Genomic DNA, 26107 nt, shown 5'->3' with positions numbered 1-26107 from the left:
TGTTGTGTCAACCAACAGATATGTTATTAACAACAAATTGGATAAATGATTATTGTAGATATTAATTTATTATTTCATTTATAGTCATTCCTTTTTCAAAAATGTCAAACACACTCTATTTCAAGCCTCGCAATTGCATTTATTTGCTGCTTTTTGCTGTTTGATTTAATAGAAACGGAAAATTTTTGGGGTTGGACTGGTGGTCGGACAAAACAAACAATTTAATGACGCCACAAAGGGCTCTGGGAAATAGTGATTTTTTAGTTGTTTTTTTCCCCCCAATTTCCGACATTTTATAGATGGAAAAATGTATACAAAAAATAAGCATCAGTTACAGCTCTTATATTTATTTTTAGATAATTTGTTGTATCACACCACGCAGTTCTGCAGTGTCCAGTGTGGCTGAGACATGACTATACCCTGACCCTGTTACCTGTAATAGTACTCTCACCCCCAATCTTTAATCTCTAAACCCTGAAGCCAAACCCTGACCCTGAACCACCCCAAACAAAGACGACATTTGCTCCTTTTATGTGTACAACTACAAAGAACACATAGCAGCACACATGCAGTGTTTTCCTCGGCTGCACAACGGGGGCAAAGACGCCCTCATCATCCTGTTCATTATTTATTCAGAGATATTTGACAGAATTAATAATGCATCAAGATAAATTTATAAGCATTAGGATGTCTGCAGAGCCATCGGAGTCTATTCTTTCTCTCTCTCCCATCCTTCCCTCTCACTGTCATAAAGAGGACTCCCACTGAGCTTTCAAATGCACGCTTATGTAAACCTCTTTTTCTGCTTTGACTCCCCCACACATCTCCATTTGACTGTGTGCTCCCGCTCAACCTCCTCCTCTGTCTCATAGCTGTAACTCCCTGTTCAGTTTTCTTTTCTAGTATGTTTCTCTTTTAAATCCAGGTCCTTTTTGTTTTTCTGTTTCTCTTTTATCCTCGTCCGTATCTAGAGTATATCCCTCCTACGTGTTTCATTGACTTTCCCTTTGTCTCCCCTCTCTTCAGATTTTTACACACACCTCATACAGTGTGTGGATTGTATTTACTGTAAATATGATTTAACTGCATTTCATTTGCATCTGACATCCGCCTTCAGTTTAGTGGAGATTCATTACATTTACATTGTTTTTATTGTGGCCGAGTGCACTGGAGACAACGTATGGAGGTGGTTTGAGAGAGAAACTGTAATGATTGATGCTTTGGTTTGAACAAGCCTAGACTCATCTATTCCATCCACTTTCATTTTGATTACCCAGAATGCATTTTAACCTCTTGATTTGTGTCTCTGCAGTATTGCCAGTGGTTTTGGTGGGGCTCTGTTTGTCTACCTGAACCGACTGATTGTCCAGTTCATCAGGAAACAGAAGGCCATCAACAGATTCCTCATGAAGAAGTAAGCTACAGTAGCCTGTTATGGAAAATAACTAAGTACTGTATATTTACTCAGGTACTATACTTACATGCACCTTTGAGGTAATTAAGGTCCATTTCTTTGGGAATTGAATGCTATAGGACCTTTTCAAATGAAGATATAAAATATGAGGCATTGTTATAAATTTAACTACCAAACTTTACTAGATGAAGTTATAATTAGCTCAAAGCATGACCAGAGTAAAAATGTAAAACTGCTACACAGTTAAGCATGAATAACGTTCATTCAGAAAAATATAATAATACACAGAGAGGGCTGTATTCCTTTCTTAAGAATACTCTTACTTTTACATTTTTAAGTACATTATCGTTTTCCCCTTTTTTACTTAAAATAACACTATGTAACTTTTAAATGGATTCTGAAGAAAAAGGTAGTTGATGATAGTTGAATCTCAATCTCAAGTTGTCCAATACTGATGCTGTGGGTTTCAGACCCAAGCCATGATCCTCAGCGTTGATATTTGATGATTTGGGAATGAGACTTGGCCCTGTGATGACCTGGCAACTCGTCCATGGTTTACGCCACCACTCACCCAATGTTAGCTGGGATCAGTTCCAGCCCCCCTCAACCCTGTTACAAGTTAAAGTATTGGTACTTTTACTTCAAAACATCTAAATACATTTACCACCACTCAGTTTAAGACAGCTGCAGCTTTACTTTTCCAGCATATTTTAAGAAAATACAGGATTTCAGAGATCAACGCACTAAGGCACATTTGGACCACTTCCCCTTCCTTTGAAAGGAATGTGACAGGGAGTCATACTGTATATCAGGATGTTCATGGTTGCTTCAATGGTCTGTTATATAGCTGTCCACACTAGGTGTTGAGCTCTAAAAAACTAGAACAGAAATGATGGATACATTATAAAATTGACAGAAAAATGATCAACAACTATTTTGATCATCAAGTAATCGTTTGAGGCATTTTTCAGGCAAAAATAGTGAAACAATGTCAAACTTTCTCTGTTTCCAGCTTCTCAGAAGAAACTTGACCCTTGAAGTGTTTTTATGTCTATCTTTAAGCCACATGGAGTCCAAGTTCATACATTTGTTGTTTACATTCATGATGGCATTCTCTCTTTTCTTCTGATCTGTGTGTAAAACAATGTGATTTATTCCTTCTTTCATTTCTATTTGCATTTGTTGGTGCGAAGATGATCACACACACTTACAGTTCAATAAGTGTGTCCATGAGGGCATTGCTATAAAAGAGCACTTATAGCAAGTCATGACACATACATTAACATGGTACATTTTGAGGTGATTGATGCACAGACTCTAACATACAGTACTGCGTAACTTAAAGTGTGAATATAACACCAGTGTTTTTCCAGTAGTCTTGAACCTTACTGCAGTGACATTGATAATGAAAGCATTCACAACTGGTGTGTTAACTTGCTCACTTACACACTCTGAACAGTGTTAATGTGAACACGTTGTTGATTTAATTTATCGATTTGAGCTAAATCTGCAGTATTTCACACCGTGGTGTACTGATGAAGGACAACATGTGTTTGCCAATAAGTCAATTAGTTGTGTCCGATATTGATCTTTTGTTTTGCTTTTCTAATTTTTAATTGATTCTCAGTCTACACTCTCCCTATTTTTTATTCTTTCTCTCTCTCTTTAAGGCGTCTGCTGTATCCTGCACTGGTCACTTTACTTGTTTCCACACTCACATTTCCCCCTGGCTTTGGACAGTTCATGGCTGGCAAGGTAGGTTCTGCATACCCACTCAACACATGCTTTTAGTTTCTGTACACACTGCACTGCAGCCATTACTGTAAATCAAAAATGTGGGAGAAAGCCTGTGGCATTCTGGCCTTTTACCTGTCAACAAAATATATCTGTTATGTATTCAGTCTGCAGCAACACAAAATGTCTCAGACTCTGAGTTTAAGACATCGAGTGAACGTTTTTCTCGCTTGTTATCAAAACTCTCTCAGCACCTCTAAACATAATTTATATTTCCTGCATGATACAGTATGTTGTTTTTGTTGTGGTTTTATGCAACCAAACAGAGCAGCTGTCTAATGAACCATTTTAGATCATTATATTGTTTCATAACAGCCTGATTACCATTCATGTGTGTGTGTGATTGTTTTTTAATACACACAGCACTGGTTAAAAAGTGTTTTTGTGTTTGTGTATCATCTGTGTACACTGGAGACCAGAGGAGCATACTGTCCTTTCGCTCCTGGGATGACTCATAAGTGTGTGTGTGTGTGTGTGTGTGTGTGTCTCTTCCCTCCAATTTCACCCCCTTCATCTCTCTAATTATCAGAATTAGAAATGGAATATTCTGTGCATCCTCAAGCGTTACACACACACACACACACACACACACACACACTCTGTCTCAGTCTTGGTACCTAATGAGAGGGTGAGTCAGGGCTCTGAAGCTGCCTACACTGACCCCCTCCTTTTAAAGCCCAGCTCTGGAGAGCTCACTCAGAGTTCTGTATCTTAAATCCTTCTATCTTGCTCTCCTAATCCTCACTCATCATTTCTTTGACATTATCACCACCAATGTCTCCAGTTATCCTGGCTTTAAAACAGCGACAGATGAATTTGTCACCTTACTCGCCCCGTCAGGTATCTTAAATCTTTAGTGACATCTTTCAAGACTCTTTCAGCACATCATCTACCTGTTGTGTCATGCTGTATTCACTTTGAGGTATTTTTATGTCTAACCAGTAGTGTTTACATTTACGCCTGGAGCTGGAGGCACAGAAGGTTTTGATAGAGAGGAGTAGAGGGTCTCTTTTATGCATTTTATGTAGTATTTGCATGTGAATTTGGAATAGTGGGCAAATAGGCGGCTCTAATGTCTGTTTTATGATGATATTTTACAATAGGTTTGCATCAGTTTTCACAACAGAAGTTCAGAAAACTCTTAAAACAAAATGCCATATATAGTGAAAACATCTGTAATAATGTAAAATGTGAATCACTTTGGAAAACTTCCATTTTATTTTTTGAATATAAACTGTGTTATTACAGTATAAGTATAGATAATGAGTCTGACTTTAGACTGCAGTAGATCCTACGTTGGGATTGGGACTGCATCAGTTTACTTTTTCAGCTCTGCATTGACAACAAAGTTGATTGTCATGCCAGACGCCAAACCTCACACTGCACTGTGTTACAATCACACATAGGGCTGCAAACAAAAAAACCAAAAAAATTCATGTTACAATTATTTTGACAGATAGAGTGTGACATGATTCTCGATAAGTGGGAATAATCTTTTTTGCATCACAATTTTCATCTTCACTGAACAAAAAACCATTAAAATCATGATGATGTGACATTTGGAGGGCTGGGACATCTCTGCAGCACTCCACTACAGTACATTATAATGCTGTTGTGTCAGACATTTCACTTTTTTTTTTCACATTCCATTAAAAAAAATTGCAGCTTCTTGTCATTCTGATATTCACTCGGCCATACTGTGATTTTGATTATATATTGATCACCTAAAAAACAGATGGCTACAGTCATTAAACATACACTCCTATAACAGACATTCAATAAATAGCAACAGTTTTACAGTAAACAAATAGTAATAATTGAAGGTGACTCGGATGTCTGATGAATATTTGTCAGTTTCTGTCCTCTATCATATGGCCCATGGTGACTGGACAGTCAGAAGACAATATTCAGAGAGATTTCAGTAGGTAAATTATCCTGAAATAATTACATTAAAGCAACTTTATGTTTTTTTGTTGTTGTTTTTTTACCATCATCTTGATGGTACAGTGTCTTGTAATAGCTTGTTTGTAATTGCTCTTTTCTGCCCGGTGTGACTTCAGTGAGAGGGTAGGATCACAGCATCACATACACGTTTACTTCAAGATACAAATTTTCAAGACATAACATTGTTCTGATGTAATGAGTTTTGTTTGTAGTCAGCACCTCGATTAAATCTGACAAATTGTTACAGACCTGGGATTTGTATTTACTACAGTGGTGTTGCAGCCAGAGACTGTGTGCGGCGCCAAATTGCACTGAATGCCAATTTCTATGTAATGTTGCTTTGAGTAAATACATTTTTTTCAGTCATGTTAATTCAAGTAAAGCAAGAAAAAGAAAGAAAAATGCTACAACTCGAGCACACCTGTGTTTGCACTTGTTGATGATGTTGCTTCCTGTGACCTTTAGCTTACCCAGAAGGAGTCTCTGGTGACCTTACTGGACAACCGGACGTGGGCCAAACAGGGCATAGCTGAGGAGTTTGACTACATCGGACACTCTCAAGCCTGGAAACACCCACAGGTCAACGTTTTTGTCACCCTGGTCCTGTTCATTGTCATGAAGGTAGGAGAAAACATGTTAACTCATGTCAATAAATGCATACAAATCATTTTGATACTGTAGCTCTCACTGTGAAAATCAATATATCACCTTGGCCTGCAGTCATTTTAATCATCATCTTTCTCATCAACTGTCTTCTCTCTGGTTCTATACATACATCATATACATGTATATTATTTGGTATTTCCCTCACCTCCTTTCAGTATGTTAAATCCGCACATACAGTATGCTAGTGGTGGCTGTAGTGGCATTGAGGATTAAGCAAGGTCATGAGGAGAGAGTGAATTGAACATGAAGGTATAATAAATGGGAGGGTCCTGCCCTTTCTATTCAATACTGGACCTTGGCTAATGGGAAACTATTGGAATCGGGCCCATCTCCTCTTGTCACCGGTAAAGAACAAAGAGAGAGCATGTTAAAAAAAAGTGTTGGAAAGTGGCCTATCTCCCTCTCACTACGTTACAAAGTTATGTTCCCGGGAGGCCATTTAAAGTTTCGCTCCACTTTGATGTTATATCGCTGAATGAAAGAGCTGATGGGATCCATGTACAAAAAAATACAGGAGCAGAGCACATCTACATACCCCTGTGGTACACTTTATGCTGCCTAGACCATTGTGAATGATTGGGGCTCAGCTTGTCCTGTTTGATAATAAAGGTCAGATGAAATGAAAGGTGTTCAATAAAAGGCTCCCAGACAGTATGCGTTTATGAGGACACTATGATGTGATTTACAGTAAGTACTGAAACTCACCTATGTGTCCTTAGTAAGGCTGAGTTTGGCTTGCGATAGTCAGTACTCCTCTGGATCAGGTCTTTTAAGTTTAAAACCCTTTTGCCTGGTCAGTAGCCCCATCTTAACATCTGTGAATTCTTGACATCACACTATGTCTGTGTCACACATTTGCATGATTTATACTTATATTCACAGTAAAATTGAAGCTAGCTGGAAGCTGAAAACACGACAGCGCTGATCGGTGACACAGCGAGTGGTGCTGGCTCAGGCATGTGTGAGCTGACCAATCAGAGCAGACTGGGTATTCATTAGGGGGCCTTAAAGAGACAGAAGCTAAAACACAGCATCTCAGACAGAGGGGGAATACGGTGCTGCTGCACAGGACAGTATGAGAAAACTGGTGCGTTTTTTCAGCATTAATGCATGTAAACTAGGCGTGTGCACCTCTCCCTTATAAGGCAAAAATATGCTCTAGATACAGGGGCTCAGAGAAAATACATTTTTAATACAGGATGATTCTGTATGATTCACTGCAATTCAGTGCACTTCGATGAGGTACTTTACAATCTAATATAGTTCTTAACATTTGTTTTGTGTGGTCATTTATTTTCCATTATAAATTAAAGTAAGCTTTTTCTTTAAAAGTGGCAGGAGTTCCCTGGTCTTTTATGAATTAAATCTGATATACTTGATGTAAGACCAGAGAATCCCTTTAATGGCAGATAAATGCCATTTTGAAACCACACTGAGGGCAGCAATGAGAGTAATGATTGGTTGCACTGTCACTAATGTTCACATCAGTGTTGTCTACTCACTGGCTGTTGCCAGCCATGATTGTGTGAAAGGGAAAGTCTCGTAACCCATCCTTCTGTTACTCTTTTGGTCTCAATAACAAGAAGAGGCTGAACAGAAGTTTGGGTGCCAAGATGAACTCTTTGCCCTGCCAGCTTGAGTGCTGCAGTTAAGGGCTGCTGGAGGAGAGCGCTGCCTGTGTTCTGATTACATTGGCTTTTTTATGTCACCTTTATTTATTTGGGTTACTCTGTTCAGCTGAAACGAAATGTCCTTTACGAATACAAAAAAACAGGAGGTTATAAATCTCCACTCACTGCGTCAAGAGCTTGTGTGTGTGTGAGAGTGTGTTCTGTTTTCTGTGCTGTGCTGGGAACTTCATACAGCAAGGCAAGTTAAGCACACAAAGAGAGCCCTGCAGAGAAGTGTGAGTAGGTGCAGAATAGAGTGGAACTGGGTTATGTGATTGTGTGTGTGGTTTTCTAACCTATAGCTGTTACTGTACTTAACATTAAAATACGTTTAAAGGGGTGACATGGTAGCCGTATGGTTACAGCCTGTGCTGAAAGTCTTACCCCTCACTCTCTCACTCCATGTTTCCTGTCTGTCTCTCCACCTGTTGCTATTCAATAAAGGCAAAAAAAATAACTATTACCTTTTGGCTAGTTGGCCAAACAATATAAACACAGCTAAGCAAAAGTGTTTAGTCATGCCATACATGGTTAGAAAGCTAAGATTCTTGTGATTCAGTTTATGCAAACCATTTCAAGACCAGGTACAATTGACAAACTAACACCTCAGCGATGATGTGTATGAATGGCAATCAAGTAGTGATAAACTGCAATTGTGGATCCTTTGTTATTCCTTTTTTCTGTCAAAAAACTTGACTATTGTCAAGCAAAATGCCATTAAACTGCAATACCTAAGATGGCTGCCAACCACTGACCTATTGATTAGCACCTCATTTGACCAGTTAGGAGCTTCTATGCCCACCATGTGGCCTACAACAACCAACAAGCGATGTCATAGATGGGAGATCCCCAGAGTCACTTACTGCCAGTCTCTGGATGACTGATGCTTCATGTAGCCAATCCATGAATATATAATTTAAATGGGGTTTATGCCCTAAGATTGGAAATTATGCAAGTTTACATACATTTTAAGGCATTCATAAAGGTCATAAAATGGCATTTTTTCAGTGATTTTGTTATTATAATTGAACTTGGATCATAGAAGATTATATTATGTGGACCCATTGTGTTTTCCAATTAATAGATGCAGTTATAGATCATCTGCAGGATTAGTTTTGCATTAAACAATTTAGGCAAAAATAAATAATTCAGTGTGTTCAAACTCCTGTACAGTAAATCAATGAAAGAAACACAAAACGTGTTAAGGAAAGAATCAGACATCCCCCCTCTCAGTTCAAAGAGTATTTCCTTTATTAGTATGTAACTTTAGATCCGACACGAACTTTCTTCCTCTTACAAATGAAAAGTCACATTCATAAGGAATAAAATATTACCCTGTCTGCTGCTACAGCCTGCACAATCTGCTGTGACCATGGAGAGAACTTTATCTCTGCTGAGAGCTTGTCATATGCCGCCATCCACAACTCCCACGTTCACTTTATTCTGCATCTTAACAGACACTGACAGTGACAGCTTGTGGTTCTAAAGTAAAGGGGAATATTTGGCCAACATGGCATATACTTTGTAATCTTTGCCATAATTTTTAGGACTTAAATTTGGCCTTTTTTGTCATGAAAATATTATGCTTAAAATTTAAGTCCATCAGTGAAGTTGCTGCACTTAGTACCGCACCTCTAATATCAGTGCAGACTGGCAGGGGAGGAGCACGGGTTGCTAATGTAAGTCTATAAAGCACTGCTGGGTAGTGAAGCACTCTTCTTTTTATTTGACGACTTAATTGATAGCATAAGATTGTAAATGTATTGCGAGTGTCCATGCTTTTCTAGCTTCATCAGATAAATGGCAAATGGCATTGTGATAATACCAGGATCACCACGATAACAAGAAATCACCGCAGCTGAATATTGAAAACATCCTGTTGAGTCTGTTTACGTAAATTCCATCAGCGACTACTGGTGATGTACGAGGGCCTTGAGGTGTTGTTACATTTCATATGGGGAGATTTCAACTACAACCCCTTGTAACTCCGTTCTGAGGGGCAACGAAAACAAGGGGTAGGGGTAAAAATTGCAAATGGGATTGAGCCATACCATATCTGCTTTTACATTTATGTGTTTTAGCTGCAAAGCCAAAGTTATACTTTCACACTTTAAAGCTGCTTACATAGATTATATGATTATAGCTTTTTTATTCTAACGGGGTAAGTTTTTGTTTAAAGAAAAATTAGATAACCCCAGTGAAAACTTGTGCATGTGCCTACTTCTGCGTGTCTACTTCTAGACATTGCTTGTGCCAGACATGTCAAATCCAACCTATTAGTCCTTTAAACTCAAACCAAATACACTCAGTTAATACAGACATGCAGTAGAAAGTAGATCTAGAAAGTAGATTTGTTAGATACGTTGTTAACTACTATTATTATTATTATTATTATTATTATTATTATTATTACACTTTTAGTATTATTCATATTCATATCTCAATCAGTAAAGCTGTTATTACTGCAGCTTCAGCAGCTACAGCTTCTCCCCCCTCCCTCTCCTCCCCTCTCTGTCCTTCTCTTTCTCTCTTTCTCTTTCTCTCTCTCCCTCTCTCTCTCTCCCTCCCCCTCTCTCTCTCCCTCCCCCTCTCTCTCCCTCCCCCTCTCTCTCCCTCTCTCTCTCTCTCTCTGTAAATGAACAATCGAGGAGTATGGCCTAGACCTGTTCAATTTGGAAAGTGTCATGAGATGACTTTTGTTGTTAACTGGCGCTATACAAATGAAGATTGATTGATTGACTACAAAGTCAGCTCAAGCAGCAGAGCAACCTTCCCTGCAAAATGTGGTTTAAAAAAAAAAAACACACAGTGAAACGAGTATCCACCACCAGCCAGAAGCTCCTGTGTCAAAGTTATGTAAGCACAGAACTGATGGTGTGACAGTCTGTACTGCAGTAACAGCAGAAACTGACTCACTGTCTCTTTGTCATTGTTTCTGAACAGTACAACAGAGAACCTTTGTCTCAGCCTTATTGTCCCTCCATATTAAAAAAACTAGACTAGTAAACAATTTTGATTACTTGATGAAGCCATTTTCTCTGATTACATTTTTATTGTTGATAGCTAGCAGTCTATCAGTTCATTCCTCTGTACGTGTGTGTCTCAGTCCCGTCCTCCTGCCGTCCTTTAGCCAAATGCTGTGATGGCTTTCAGCGTCATTCCTTTCAGTGTGACGTCTAACCTGTGTGCGTGCGTGCGTGTTTTTATGCATGTATCGGGTTACCAAAGACAAATGCAGTTTTTCCCATATGTGAGATAGAGGCAAGACGTGTACACTAAAAGGATAAAAACACACACATTTACACACTTTTCTAACTTTAATCACCCACCTGCACAAATCTCATCAAGCTGCTCTCAACATGTATCTGTGGGCATGCACTGACTCACGTCCGCTCTCTCACTTACACACACACATATAGACACGCACACAGCATTCAAAGTGCGGCTGTAATGGCTCTGTCTAATTACAGCGTTTGGTTTTTCCTGGATTCAGCCTGGTGATTTTCAAAGAGGAGATTGCTCTCTCCTTCTCCTTCTTGGTAATGAATGGTTCTTTTATTCGACTTGGCAGCCATCTTGTCTTGTTGCTCCTTTTCATGCTGAAACTTCGGCAAGGTTCTCATTCCAGCTGCTAAACTTTTGAAAGAAAAGGTGCGTGGAAAGTGTCTCGTGTCAGGAAGTCCTTGTCGGCAGGTCAACAAATGAAGGTGCTGTAAATGCTTTAATTATGTGTTTTTTTGAAACAGTATGAAACCGGAACCTTACTGAGAAGGCTGAAATGTTGCTCTGTGCAAAGTTCACTGCACCTGTTCTGAATAAGATGAATGTTGGCTGAGAAAGTTTTTTTGCACACCTGAAAACACACACACACACACACACACACACACACACACACACACACACACACACACACACACACCTGCAAACTAATTTGGCATGATTTGTGGTTAAATGCTATTTTTAGTGGTGTGCAATTATGCACATCAACAGCTCTCAGTGAGAAATGCGTTTATTAATACAGGTGTGTTTCTGTGTGTGTCCTACAGCCTAGATGAGTCCTCTGTTAACTGTCAGAGTGTGTGTGTGTGTGTGTGTGTGTGTGTGTGTGTGTGTGTGTGTGTGTGTGTGTGTGTGTGTGTGTGCGCGCATCAAAGTGACAGAGAGCTGGCGGGACTGTAATTGGAGTGGGAATAGAAGAAGGGCCCCTGAGGGGTCCCCTGAGGCCCCCAGGCGATAGACTGTCCTCTGAATGTGACACACACACAAGCATAGAGGTGCTCCCAGATGACTGACAAATTAAATAGAGTATAAATGTCCTGGATACTGCGTCATAACTGATACCCTTGACCTGAGTATCCTTCACGTCTCCCTGTTACCTCACTTATGTTCTCCTGTTTTTGTTTTCTCTCTGTTAGCTCTCTTTCTCCTCACGTTCACCTTAGCACCACAATTTTAAGGCTATTTCTGAACAACAATATAAACAACAATAAATCAAGATGGAATTGAGGCCCAAGGGGCAAGATGTGTTATAATGTCTGCGCTGCACTGGCTGAAGAGTAGCCCAAGTAAGCTAAGGAAGTCTAATGTTCATGTGTATATTTGTTTGGAAATCACTAATAGATTTCTAAACCATTAAACCATGGGGCTGTATTTAGAGTGTTGACACAGTATTTGAAGAGTTAAGGTGGCCTTTCCAATATTCAGTTTTGGCTGCCTTTATCTGAAATCAAGGACCTACTGTTCAAAGATTGCTATCAATTATGATGGTGAATCTGCCACCATTATTAGTGTAAACTGCATGTGTGCCATGCGACAACAGAAAGGTGTAGCAGCAGTCATAAAGCAAGTGGGGCTTAGGAAATGGAAAATTAAAGAAATATATTACTATTCAAAATGTTATTCTTTGTCTTCAAGCCTCTGGCCTGATATTCTCTACTCAGAGACATGATTAGAAAAGAACTGAGCAGATGTTAAAATGTTCATGCATTCTTCAGTAAAATCTGATGAAATTCAAGTTAAGGATTTCCCATAGGTAATCAGTGTAGTATTGATCAATTATATGATAAATTTGCAATTAATCTAACTGCACCATATCTATTAGCTATCTGTTTGCTTTAATGAAATGTGCACCTGAACTAAACCTGCAGCTCCAGGTCTGCCGCTATGTTTGGTCCTCAAGTGTTAGAGCTGGACCAGGTGCTCTGGTTAAGTAGTTCAGTAGCTCATGTCTTTACATATTAAAATTATAACCTCGAGTGTACAGCTTTGCAAAAAATGCTTTGACAGATTGACATTTATTCAGAACAAATTATACAGAATATGAAAATGCCAGGGTTATGTTTAATAGTATCATCCGGTCCTTCATGGAGGTTTAATCAGTTTATGACTCTGTTCTTTGAGATCGAAGCACTCTGCTCAAGAGTCAGCAGAAGCACATTCTTAACATCTGAGAAGTAGCAGAGGTATACTTGTCTTTGTATATGATGATTTCATGTTTTTGTATTTGGTTCCATGAGTGGATGGTTTGAAACTCAGAGAAGCAGTTTTAATTGTCAGTCATCTATCTTGGCGTGTCAAAAAGATTCCAATGACTTGGGTCATGCAAGGATTTTGTGATTTGTCATCTTATCTTATTTTGGATGAGGGTTATGGTCATGGTTCATTGGTAAAAAGAAGTTTGAGACAGAAATGAACCATGTTTCCCTATGACCTTCACATCATGCTACTTTTTACTCCAAAATTTGACTCCAAATTGTTGCTCAGCAGAAAACCTTGAACATTATTCATTGAAGACAAACTGCCAGATTGACCAGACTGTTGAAGATGAACTATGCTATTTTGATGGGATCACAGTGTACCTGAGCCTCGACACTGCAGTCTTACATTCTTATAAAGCAACCAAGCGAACATGAATGATTTTCCCAGCTCACAAACTCAGCCTTGATTGGTGATCCCTGGTCTGCCACTAGCTGTGGGGAAATGAAAATCAAGACTTTTACGGATTTAAGTCATAATATCCAGGTGTTTAAGGTTGTACAAAAGTCCTGACTAATTTGTAAGGAAATAAGTTATAAATCTTCTTTTCCATCCTGGACCACTTAACATTAGCAATAATTTGCCCCCATTGGAGACAATGAGCCTCATGCAAAAATCTCTTAGAAAAAGCAGATTGTGGTTCATACACGTGACTTGATTTAAGAGTAGTAGTCTCTTTCAACAATATTCTCGCATTCACAATTTTCCCCAAATGAAATCCATGAGAGGTCAAGTCTGTTGCATGAGTCATTTACTGACCATCTGACAGAATTATAATGCCTTATACTGAATACATTTGGAGTTTCCATTTAACAAAATATAATTGACCCAGAATAAAACTAACAATATTAATATTCTGTTCACCCAATCAGTGTGATGTGAATATTGGAACAACAATGATATTTTTCTTATTGTAATTTCATTTGCGTGAGAACTTGCTCCAGCAGCTGCCTGAAGGTCTTTCCATAAGTTGGCACCCAGGGGAACATCCTCTGTTACAACATTTATAATGGAATGTACTCTCTCTGTGATTTTCACCTTGACTTGACCATCTACCATTGAAGTTGTGGATTGCTTTGCTTTATTGAAACAACATTATGTAACGTTATTTACCTTAAATTAACAGCTTCAAAGTCATTTTGATGGTACAGTGTCTTGTAATAGGGTGAACGGTGTCTGTCTCAGCCATTCTGCCCCCCTGTCACTCATTTCCACACTATGTAACTTCAGTGAGAGGGTAGGATCATAGCATTACATACACGTTTACTTCATGATACACATTTTCAAGACATATAATAACATTTGTATGACATATTGAGTTTTGTTTGTGAGTAGCACCTACATTACATCTGACAAATTGTGGCAGACCTGGGATTTGTTTTTACAACAGTGGTGTTTCACTCTGAAACTGATGTGTGCCAAATTGCACAAAATGCTAATTTCTCCTCGCTAATAACTCTTTGTTTCCTGTCAGAATACATTTCTGCGATGTGACAGAGTTGATAGCTGTAGTAATAGTTCCCCATTTTTGGGTTCTAATACAACCAATAACACTGTTGAATGTATGATGTGTCTGTCTGATGGTTTTCTGACAGCAGTGCATAAAGCTCTGTTTCATGCAGTTGTTTTTTTCTTTACTTTTACTCTTCGGTGACATTTTTGTGAATGTAACTTGTCCTCAAATGGAGAAAACATTTGTATATTTGTAATGGCTGCTCATTTCAGCAAAGATACAAAACATTAGAATCCACTAAAAAGAAAAATTGTATATAATCACATGGTTAGATTATTTCTATATGTGAGGATCTGAACTCATTACACTGAACATTAGGCATCTGATTTGTTTCATAATCTCACTTAAAGGAAATTACAGCCTTATGAAATGCTAAATAGCACATTATCATTAACTTGTAATAAGTACTGTGAGCCACAAACTTCTCAAATATGCAGGTGTGAGAGAAAATGATTTTGTGTACATCAGTTTCCACCTCAACAGAACGTAGGCTCAAGTCACATTTAAATCCAAGTAGAATTATAAAAAGGCAGCTGTGTATTTGTCAAGAAAACAAATTACTGATAATGACTACTTACGTCTGACTCCCATATATTGACTGAGTTTAATACATTTTTCTTCGAAAATAGTTTAGCCCTGAAGCAGTGCTATAAATTATAGTTCCCATTAAAGCCACCGTCACAATTCATGTGGTTCATTAAGTAATTTTTAATTGGATTTTAATGTAGAAGGTTGAGGTATGAGGTTTTCTTCTTCATTTCTTTTACTTGTTTTTTTAGCACTTCCAGGGATTGAAACCAACAACCCTGTATACAGTAGTCGTGGCTTGCTCTTCTCCCCCTATCTGCTTCCTCTGACGGTTTATTGAAGCCAGTTTGAGTTCGGAGATCCTCATAAATTTTGATGGTCGTGCACTACCTCAGTGAAATGTACACTTAGTAGATTACATTAGATCAGGTTAGATGAAACATTAATGATTCCTCTGGGGGAAAGTGAGTCATTGCTGCTGCAAAGAATTGGATGTAGCAATAGCTAGGAGGACATAAATAGTAATAGAGCAAATAAAGGGCATATAGAAATATGTCAGGAAATGCTAATGTCTCTCGTCGAAAACGGTCAACTCTCAATTATGCTGTCACACTATGCCAGTTTGAAAAGTGCTCAAGGAGTCAACCATGAAAGATATCCAGTCAATTTTATCCCTTTATGGTAAATGTGATGCAGGCTCCGACCCAAAGGCCCTGTAAACTCCTGGAGGGCTTTCAGCAGGACAGGGTTATAACCTTGTTAACACTCACACCCATTGAGTTAGATACCAGATCATGCTGATTGTGTTAGGCAGGTTTAGATGAAGTGAGGCGGTTGCAATTTCTTCTGAGTTTTCTCTTTGGGCTCAAGTCTGACACACAAAAACATAGTTGTTATGTACTGTTACTTACATAGTATGTAAAACAGGTTTTATGAGGATGCAGGAAGGAGCAGAATCAAGATACAATTACTCACTACAGCATAATGTATAAAAGTGGATCGAACTGCACATTTGTGTGGTGCAAAGGCTTTTTGTCGATAATGATGGTACTAATATATTGCTAATGGAAACGCGTGTTTCTGCAGAGTAAAAGCATGAGGTCAATGTGACTTCACAACGAGGGCCACCAAGGCTCCCGGGGCAGAGCATCAGCATTCAAAGGAGAGACTGCACAGAAATGTGATATGATGCACAGCATGGTTGTGCAGTGTATGCTGTATGCCAGCTTGTACATTATAACAGCTACAATACTACCTTTTTTTTCAAGAAAATTATTCCTTATTATTTTCCTTATGCTCCACACTAACACAAGAGATCTACAAGAACATAAAAACTTCAGAACTGTCATTCACTTTGATGTGAAATGTTGGTGGCATTACACTTAAACAATATAAAACATAACTCTTAAAAGCACAGTCTGCTGCGAGGGTTCTCTCAGTCAAAACAAAACACATAAGTAGTGTGGGATCATGGGAGTCTTCAATGGTAAACAACAACCACTGATGATCAAAATCTATCAACATGACTCAGGCATAATGTTCACAGATGAGGAAATGTTTAAAGGTTTATTCTAAGTGCTGTATCGTAGGCAACTGGACGTGTTTCCGATGTTGCATCTCTCATTCGAGAAGCTTCTTTTGTTCTGAATTACTTGGCAGTTTGTTTTGTGACTAATTTTCTATATTTGGTGCCTGTAGGTCTTTTGTATTTATTGAATTTTAACAGCCTCAGATATTAGAGTAATAACTGCTGGACAGTGACACACAATTTAACAAAATGTCTTTTTGTCATTTTAAATGAGACAAAATGGATGTCGCAACATCTTATCTTTCCTTGTGAAGGTTGTTCTTGTTACCTCCACCGAAGAGGTTATGTTTTCACCCTTGGTTGATTGGTTGGTTTTTACAGCAGGATTACACAAAAACTACCGAACAGGTATCCATGAAACTTGGATGGAGGATGGGTCGCGGCCCAGAGCAGACCTTATTGATTTTTTTATGGTGCAGATTCGGAAAAAGGGACCGATCCAGGATTTTTTTTTTTCACCTTTTATAACATTGTGGCATGAGGCGTTTTTCAACATTTCTTTTTTCTCAGGTAATAATGCATGAATCTTGTTGAAATCTATGGTATCTATGAGAGGGTATGATTTGATGCAGATCCCAGGTCATTAAATGATGCTTTAGCAGTTATGCACGATTTAAAATTTAGAGCGACAGAAGGCTATCGAGTTTGATATTGCATTAGGCTCGACTGAATTAAAGAGGACTGTTGTCTAGTTTAGATATTAGCAACAATTTAAACAAATCCACTGTATTTGTTTGTATTTGTTATATAATTCATCAGTTGTCACATAGCGTTTCAACAACTATAATTATTTTTGTACACATTTTTATTACCTGTTCAGACCTGTTGTACTTCACACTGTTGAGCTATAGCGGCTTTAGTGAACGGTTTAGATGACCGCTGCTTTCAATAACTGTACATTTATACCTGGTTTAAATTGCATTGTTCTCCCTCAATATGGTTTTTAAAAACATGTGACTGACTCACACACAAGTACACTCGCACACTCCTCACAGTTCATGGCCTCTGTAATCAGGTAAAGCCTATGTTATGAGTTCCCAGATCCTTTAAACCTTTCAGCTCTTATTAAGGTTTTACTGGCTGGAAGAAAAGAAGGAGAGAAGGAAAAGGAAGTCAGTCCGAGAGGAGTCTAAAGAATTGTTCCCATGACTGTCTCATTCTCCCACGAGGCCTCTTCTATTCAACTCGTTGTGTGTCTGTTACTCTCTGGCTCCTGGCCGCATTCAGCCTTGATTCTCGTCACTGAGTCTGTGTCATGGTGTGTGCGTGGGCGTGTGTGAACACCTACGCACGTATGTGTGTAGCGCAGGGTGTGAAAGCGGCGGCAGTGCAGGGTTACAGGAGGAGATCCATTACTTCACCATGGCAGCCAGCCTTAATTACAGCTAACTATAGACAGAGCAGAGGGAGCGGAAGAAAGAGAGAGATGGAGGGATGGAGGGATGGAGAAAGACGGAGCAATGAGTGTAATTAAAAACTCTATTTGAAACCATGAGATTATTACAGCGATGAAGTTTGTGTAATTGCTTGTACAATACTCTAATTCATACTTCTTGTTTTATACATGCCAACATTGATCACACATTCTTAACTCATTTTCATTTTTTTGCGTTTGTTAGGGTGTGTGTTCTGTATGTGCACATATCTGTGTGTTGGAGGAATAGTTTTACAAAAACCTTTTGGGATCATGCTTATTGACTTTCTTTCTTGCAGAGAGTTAGACTGCATCAAAATGTCCTGTTTTCAATTTCAAGGTCTCACGCACTTGCAGACTTGACTTGATCAAACAAAATCAATTTTATTTGTATAGCCCAAAATCACAACCACATTGCCTCAGTGGGCTTTACAATCTGTACACTGAACAACATCCTCTGTCCTTAGACCCTCGATTTGAGTGAGGAAAAACGTGCCATATTGAGAAAAAAAAAACTTTTAACAGAGGGGGAAAAAAAATATGACAGTGAGCACGTCACGGTACGTACTACCGAAGTCCACCAGGGCTCAGTCCACAGGTCCAGAGGGTGGAGACTTGGATGCAGCCTTAGATGAGAAGAGCTGGTTAGGTTAGCTTGGCTTGGCATAAAGGGCGGAAGCAGGGGAAAACAGCAAACCTGGAGTCTCTGCTGGTTGCATCATGGGGCAGGACAAGAAAATGAGGAGATTGAGTTGTCAGTCACTAGTGTTACTGTGTTGTACTTATATGCAGTTGAGCTGCCTTTTAAATTAGGTTTTGTCTGAACACACCGTGAGACACTGATCATGTACTAAAAATTGGCTTAGTCTGTGTTGTCCACCTCCACTGTTAGAGGATTGATGATTGATCATATATTTACTGTAGAACTGATAAATATTACGCTGGCTACATTGTACTTAGACTAACTATCTTATCACAATTCAGTTTGAGTCGGCACTAGTATGCATGGATGTTATTTTTGATCATCACAGCTGTAATACTGTTAAAAGTCAGTTCAGCTTTTTCTTTCCAAAAAATAATTTTCTGCTTCAACTGAGGTTCACACACGCACACACACAAAGGAACACACACCTGACGTTCATGCTCACACATTGTCAGTGGTGACATTTCCCTTTTTGTTTGTCTTTCCTAATTAGCAGTCTCTTCCACTTGCCAGGCACAGTGTCGGCCAATCGGCGGAGCCCGCTCATTACCAAGGGTTCATTTCAGGGTCTTTGTCAAATGAGGAGTGAAAGTGACAGCTCAATCTAACCTCAGCAATAGGCTCCGCATGGTCGCCTCCTCACTGCTGGTAGAGGATTCAGCTTGGCTATCATCTAGGGGCACACAGGATGGTACTCTGAGGCTAATTGAAATGCCACCCTGTTCTTTCTTTTGATGTCTTCTCTTTTTTCATCTCCCTCTGTTTCCTCTCTTAGTTCTGGATGTCTGCCCTGGCCACCACCATACCAGTGCCCTGCGGAGCCTTCATGCCAGTTTTTGTCATTGGTAAGAAGTGACTGGCCCTGTGTGTGTGTGTGTGTCTATGCGTCTGTGTGTCTCCTTGTGTGTGTACTATTTCTGTGTTTGTGTGCAATTCTTTTTGTATTTTTCTTTAAACCATCGTTATGAGGACATTTCTGCTTTGTGAGGACATTTTGGCATGGGGCTATTAGAGGGTTGGTTGGCTTGGTTGTAGTTTAACGCTAGAATTGGGTTAGGTTTGGGCAAGGTTTGAGGGAATGCATCACATCAATAAGGGTCCTCACAAGTAATGCAAGAAAAATATTTATAGAATATTTATCATGATCAGGCATCAAGCAATTGGGTGAGGATCAAATGATTTTGACTTACCTGAGTCAAAAACTATGCACACCTCAGCAAAAGTCATTCTAAACATTAGACTAATACAATTTGGTTTTGGTTTTTTATACAGCTGCCACTTTTTAGCAGTAACGCAGTACAATTAATAAATACTGCTCCTCAGTATTGATTGTAGTATGTGTTTCTTCTTCTTTTTGTGCGTGTGTGTGTGTATATATTTCAGGGGCAGCCTTTGGTCGTCTGGTTGGAGAGAGCATGGCAGCCTGGTTCCCAGATGGCATTCACACGGATGGCACCATCTACCCCATAGTGCCAGGAGGCTATGCTGTCGTGGGTAAGTGTAAGACACAATCATAATGCTGTGATTCATCACACTCTATATTCTCACTTTTACTATAAGTACTTTCTAATGTGTTTTTTGTTTTGTTGTTCGTTTGCTGTTTTCTTAAAAGCCATTTATATTTTTTTCTCTGTTATCCAAAACATTTTCTCAGATTCAAATCATTAGTTATGGGGGTCGTAGCAGATCTTCACAAAAATATTTCTTTCTTATCCAGCTCGACTGCTTTTAAGTGATTCAGTCTCTTAAAGATGGTAACTGTGCACGCACACTTTTTCTGCTTCTCATTAGGTTTCTGGGAGGCATCAGTGCTTCCACTTGAGTAAAATATTTTACTCCTCATGCCAGCACTCATAGAAAATGAGTCAAGATGAATATTTCCCGCAGCTTCAATTTAAAACTGTAAATGGACCCAGATCAAAGGAGACGTGCGATATGATCAGACTCAAACACCCGAGACAGAATCGAATTACATTTACAAGATCAGCGGACGAGTCCTAATAAAAAAATATTGGCTACAAAACAGCACAGACACCATCTGACAAAACAACAAACAACAACTTTAGTGCTGCTGTCAACAGCTCATATCCTAAAAGTTTGGAAGTTGAAAATGCAACTTGTGTAATTCAAAACTTCAGAGTAGACAGACATTGTGCCAAAGTAGTTTTTGTTGGCTCTTGCTTCAGGGAATAAAATCAAGTGGCACAGAGCCATAAAAGTCTGGATCATTTCCTTTATCTCCAAAAAGTCAATGTTATATAATACATTAGTCAAATTCAGTGATTGACTCCTTCTTTCACTTTGGAGTGCTTTTATGCAACATTACTAGGGAATTTGGGTTAAATTTGTCTATCAATAATAATAAGATCCAATTTACATTAGATCGCCTCGGGAGCACCAGTCTTAAAGAAGGGAAAAGATAGCCAATTCAATAATTCAGTCTCATAAAAAGGTACTAAACTGTCGGTTTGTTACTCTGATTAAAAATTAACTCAATAACTCCATGAATGGAAAAGCCAGCAGGGCGGAACAGACTAAATAGATCCTTCACTCATCAAATAAAAGAGAAATGTCACACACTTCAACCCACAAAGCAACGTTACAGGACCAAACAACAGTAATGTAGTAACTGGTAGTGTCTCTGGCAGCTTATATGAGAAAAGAAATGCCACATCCATACGTGGAAAAGTGTCTGTCATCCTGTCTGTCCTACCGACTCTTTGTCACATTTCTGCCCGAAAAACAGCGTCTCTCCCCGGCAGCAGAGCCAGGTGGCTCCTGCAGTATGAATAGCAGTGATTATGGGATGTGATTCAGACCAAGAACTCTTTAACTCGCACGTTTTTGTCACCTTCTACAATTGGGTTGTTGTAGTTACTGTCTCTGGCAACTTGTATATAAAAAATTCACAGCGACGGTCAGACCTCCTGACCGAGACTTCAGTGAACTTTCGCCCAGAAAACAGCACCCCTCCCCGCGAGTCAGACAGAGTCCTCTTTTCACTGATGGCGATTATGTAATGATGTAATTTAGAGCAGAAAATATAACTTTGTCACTTTCCACGATGCATGGTGGGTCAGGATCTCAATCACAACACATTATAACTGCATCCATATGATTCTAAACAGCCGGCAGATACATGTTTAGATCAACAGGTGGACACCGGGGGAAACACTTTGGAAAAAAACACATGGATGTCAACGTCATGATGTGTACCATCACGCCTCTTTTGGTTCTGCAGCACAGCTGTGCTGTATGAAATGACACCCTGCTTGGTTCAGTGTGAACAAAGAAAGGCGGCGTAAAGGCAGTAATGCAGAGTATCTGTGTGAAAAGGGCTCATGTGCTCACTGATACCATACGTAGGTGTGATATGGTGCAGGCTGAGGGAGTGTGTGTGTGACATGGTGCCAGGTTAGAGAAGATGGTTAGTTGTATGCAAAGAGCCTGAGTCTGTGTGAAGCATAATTCAACCAACATCAAATTAGCAGTGTAGCAAAGCAAACTACCAATAACCTGACTACACAGAGATCACAATAACACCAAAGCAGTGAACAAACACATAGATTGAACACGTTCGCTACATCAACCAGAGTTAAACAGTCCTGTGCTTAGCCGTGCTATGCTATGCTGTGAGCTATTTAGGCCCAGTTCAATGTTACCAGTCTTTGTAGAAAAGGTGCTGGTGGGTCCTTAGCTGACAAGCCCAGTAGGAGAACATTGTAATCCCAATTGAACAGTGCTGTCCTTGCTGTGCAATGTCTGATGAAAGAAGGTGGATGGATGAAACTGGTCGCTCCTTTCCTATGCAGGGATAGCAGCTCGGCGCTAACTTGCTTCGTGTTCCTCGGATTGTGGAGTTAGCGAGCTTTGTGCCACAGCTGCTGGTGCTAACTGAGCTGGGGTATTAGCAGGAACTTGCGTCGCAGTTCTTTGGGCCAGCTGGAACTGCAGCTGGCAGCTCTCAGGAGAAGAGCTGGGGGCAAGGCCCAGTGGGAGTAGAGCTGGAGAAGAGCTCTGGAGAGCAAAGAGGGCAGGCAGCCCTGTGGGGGAAGAGGTGGAGAACAGAGACAACAAAGGAAGGAGCCTTGGGGAATTCTTGGGAACTGAGTTCAGTTCAGAGTCCATTTTGAAATCCACAACGATACAACTTCATCTGTGGATCCCAACAACTTTCAAACTTCTCGTTGTTTCTTTTTTCTCAGTCTTAGTGTGGTTATGCATTCATGTATTTCTTTTGTCCACACTCAACATTTGATTTTTTCTTTGTCTGTATTGAAATAATGAGGAGGGCCCTTCTTGGATACTTGACGGATCATAAAAATATATTTATAAATTCAGTCTCGAAGAATTCAGTCTTCACAATTATATGTTAAAATAAAACACTTTATCTACTATTTACTATTGCCAGTTTAATTTACATGTATATGAAAATCAAGCAAAACAATAGAGGTTTTAAACAATCTTCACCCTCAGGCAGTGTAAACATGTCCTTTTAATAATCAAATGACTGACAAAGAGAATGTGTTTCTCTGAAGACTAAAGCAATTAGAAAAACAAGTTCAAAAACAAAATCATGAAAAAATAATTTGAATTATAATGAAGGATGACAGATGCTTTTTGCCTTATTATTGTGACAATGTGCCGCAACACAGCACGAGGTGAACATTTGAGTCTATCGGTATGTAATCAACATACATATGCTGATACCAGTATATTCGCAATAAGCTACTGTCAGCTGGTTATCAGACTTTTCCTTATTAACTCACTCTAGAGAAGGATCTGCACCAGTGGTGAAGTGAGTGATACACATTGGAATTAATATTGAGTGTTAACGTAAATATTACACATATACCTTTTATTTAAAAAAAATGCCATTAAAGTAGTTCAGATGAAATTGTTGTTCTATGTAATGAGTGGAAAATGCAAACAATCAGCAGTTGTTATTCCTCTTCTTCATTTTGTAAGAACGATAAAAACTTTGAACTATTACAGAAAATATCCTTAATGTGCTTCATGTCTTGCAAACACCAGCTGTCCCTTCGTCGCCACATCACTTCCATCCCTTCTGAAGTTGCGTGTCTAATGAGATGCAGTGTTGTGATTCCCTCCACTGTGCTACTTGTTGACAGCCGTGCTGATTATGCCATTGTTGCAGGTTAACGGCGGCTGTTTTTCTGAGCTGCCGCTGATGTTGTTGTTGTGGTGCACTGTAGCTGATGACTCAGCCTTTTACTGGCCTGACACTCTGATGAGCCTCTTTCATCTCGCAGCCAAGCTCGCTTTAAGGACTAAATGTTAGGACGCACAGAGGGAGCAGTAGCATTTATCTGAAAGGGATAGACGGACATACATGGCCTTAATTAAGTTACAAGAAAGAACAATGAAACCTTCCTTTGTAGTCTCTCTCCCCCACCATCTGTTTCTTTCCTTTTCACTTTTTTTTTTATGCTTTCATTCTTCATACTGTTTTTCCCCCAGTGTTCATCTCATTCTTTGGACTGGACTCATCCATTTTCCAAGCACTGAAGGCTCACTTTGCCCCATGCTGCTCTGTCGGCTTTGATGCAGCTTTCATATTGCTTTCACAACACTTTATTGGGGAAAAAAAGATTTGGAAATATTGAGGTTCCCTCTTGTATTGAATTAGCTGAATAAGTCGATTTCTGCCTTAGGGGCACATGAAAGGAGATTGTGTGGAGAGAAATATGAATTTGTTTTGTTAGTGAGAGGAATTGCTCCACTGATTGATAACAGGATGATGACTTTTGAGTCACTGAGTCAGAGTAAATCAATTTTCAGAAGTTTAAGTAGGTTTTGTGGATCAATAATGCTGAATTTACAATATTGTGTCTATATAATTGAATCAGGAGTGTGAATGAAATATTGATATTTTACCATTTTATGTTGGGAACCGTTGAACTGAACCATATAACCACCTAATGATGAAAGCATAACATATGATTAGGTTGGGCCTTCTAACCTAATCCATTCATTTATGTTTTTATACACCGATCAGCCACAACATTAAAACCACTGACAGGTGATGTGAATAACATTGATCATCTCATCACACTGCGATGTTCTGCTGGGAAACCGTGGGTGCTGGCATTCATGTGAATGCCACTTGACACGCACCACCCATCCAAACACTGTTGTGGACCAAGTACACCCCCTCATCCCAACAACACTACCCAATGGCAGTGGCCCCCCAGCAGGACCATGTGCCCTGACACACCACAAACACTGCTCAGGAACAGCTCGAGGAACACAATAAAGGGCCCAAGGTGTTGACCGGGCCTCCAAATTCCCCAGATCCCAATCTGATCGAGCATCTGTAAGACGTGCTGGAGCAGGTCTGATCCATGGAGGCCCTACCCCCCAACATATAGGACCCAGAGGGTCCACTATAAACGCCCTGGTGCCAGACGCCACAGTACACCCTCAGAGGTCTGAAGTCCATGTCTTGACAGGTCAGAGCTGTTTTGGCTGCACAAGGGGAACCTTCACAACATTAGGCAGGTGGTCATAATGTTATGCCTGATCTGTGTATGTTTCTTGAACAGCATAGGTATGTTAAATATATGTGACATGTAATGGCCTATTAGCGACCACTCGTCGTCGTACATCTCACAGTCGCCTCTAAGAAACAAAAGCCATAAAGTCACTTACTCACCACAGTGAGAAGTACACTGAGAGATTAGTGTTGTGAAGAGGCAGTTGTTTTTTTTCCAGTGGAAAAATACTTTTCCCCCCTGCTACAATTCCCCTGTGTATTGCTGTTGCAGCCGCCGTGGCAAACACAGCGTTGGCAGAGTAAAACACTTGGTTGTATTAATAAGGCGGCAGGTTGTGTTACTTACTGATCTGGTAGAAAGAGTGTCTGTTTTGAAACATGTCATGTCCCAGTGGTGAGAGGAAACACATATCAGCGAGAGAACAGACTTTGACACAACACCAGCGCATTTCATCAAGTGACTGCCCATCCGTTCACTCTTGTTTGCCTCTGTTTCTTTCACTCCATCTTCACATTCTCCATTAGTGGGGTTCTTTTTCATTAGCAATGTAGTTTCCACAGTTATTCCAGTTGTTTATTGTTACCTAGGGATACTAACAGGGGAAAACAGGGCCAATCTACAGCCATTACACTGTTCAATCAGTATTCACTTCAGAATAAGTTGAAGTAAAAAAAGTTCTCTATTGCTTGTTTATCTCAAAATAGCAATAGCATAATGTAAAGTCCCTTGTTCCAAGTTTATAGTACAGAAATCTTCAAAAGAATTCTGACCAAAATATGTTTTTATTTAATCATTTGATGTTTTATTTAGCAGGGACAGT

The 26107-nt window shown here is 39.6% G+C and overlaps 1 protein-coding gene across 11 annotated transcripts in view; it reads left to right on the top strand.

Moving 5' to 3' along the window:
* LOC311256394 (chloride channel protein 2-like) overlaps window positions 1–26107 on the top strand; it is a 206819-nt gene that overhangs the window by 134618 nt on the left and 46094 nt on the right. For all 11 annotated transcript variants that reach the window (XM_084351429.1, XM_084351433.1, XM_084351430.1 and 8 more), the window contains 5 exons: window positions 1313–1414; window positions 3085–3169; window positions 5618–5773; window positions 19545–19614; window positions 20153–20263. In XM_084351429.1, the coding sequence (XP_084207555.1) occupies window positions 1313–1414; window positions 3085–3169; window positions 5618–5773; window positions 19545–19614; window positions 20153–20263 (524 nt within the window). The remainder of the gene's footprint in view (window positions 1–1312; window positions 1415–3084; window positions 3170–5617; window positions 5774–19544; window positions 19615–20152; window positions 20264–26107) is intronic.

The sequence above is a fragment of the Pagrus pagrus genome (genome assembly GCF_965226575.1).
Source record: "Pagrus pagrus genome assembly, chromosome: 4".
In the NCBI taxonomy this organism is placed as follows: Eukaryota; Metazoa; Chordata; class Actinopteri; order Spariformes; family Sparidae; genus Pagrus; species Pagrus pagrus.
Note: the sequence above shows the minus strand (reverse complement) of the source record. Positions and strands in the feature narration are given on the sequence as shown.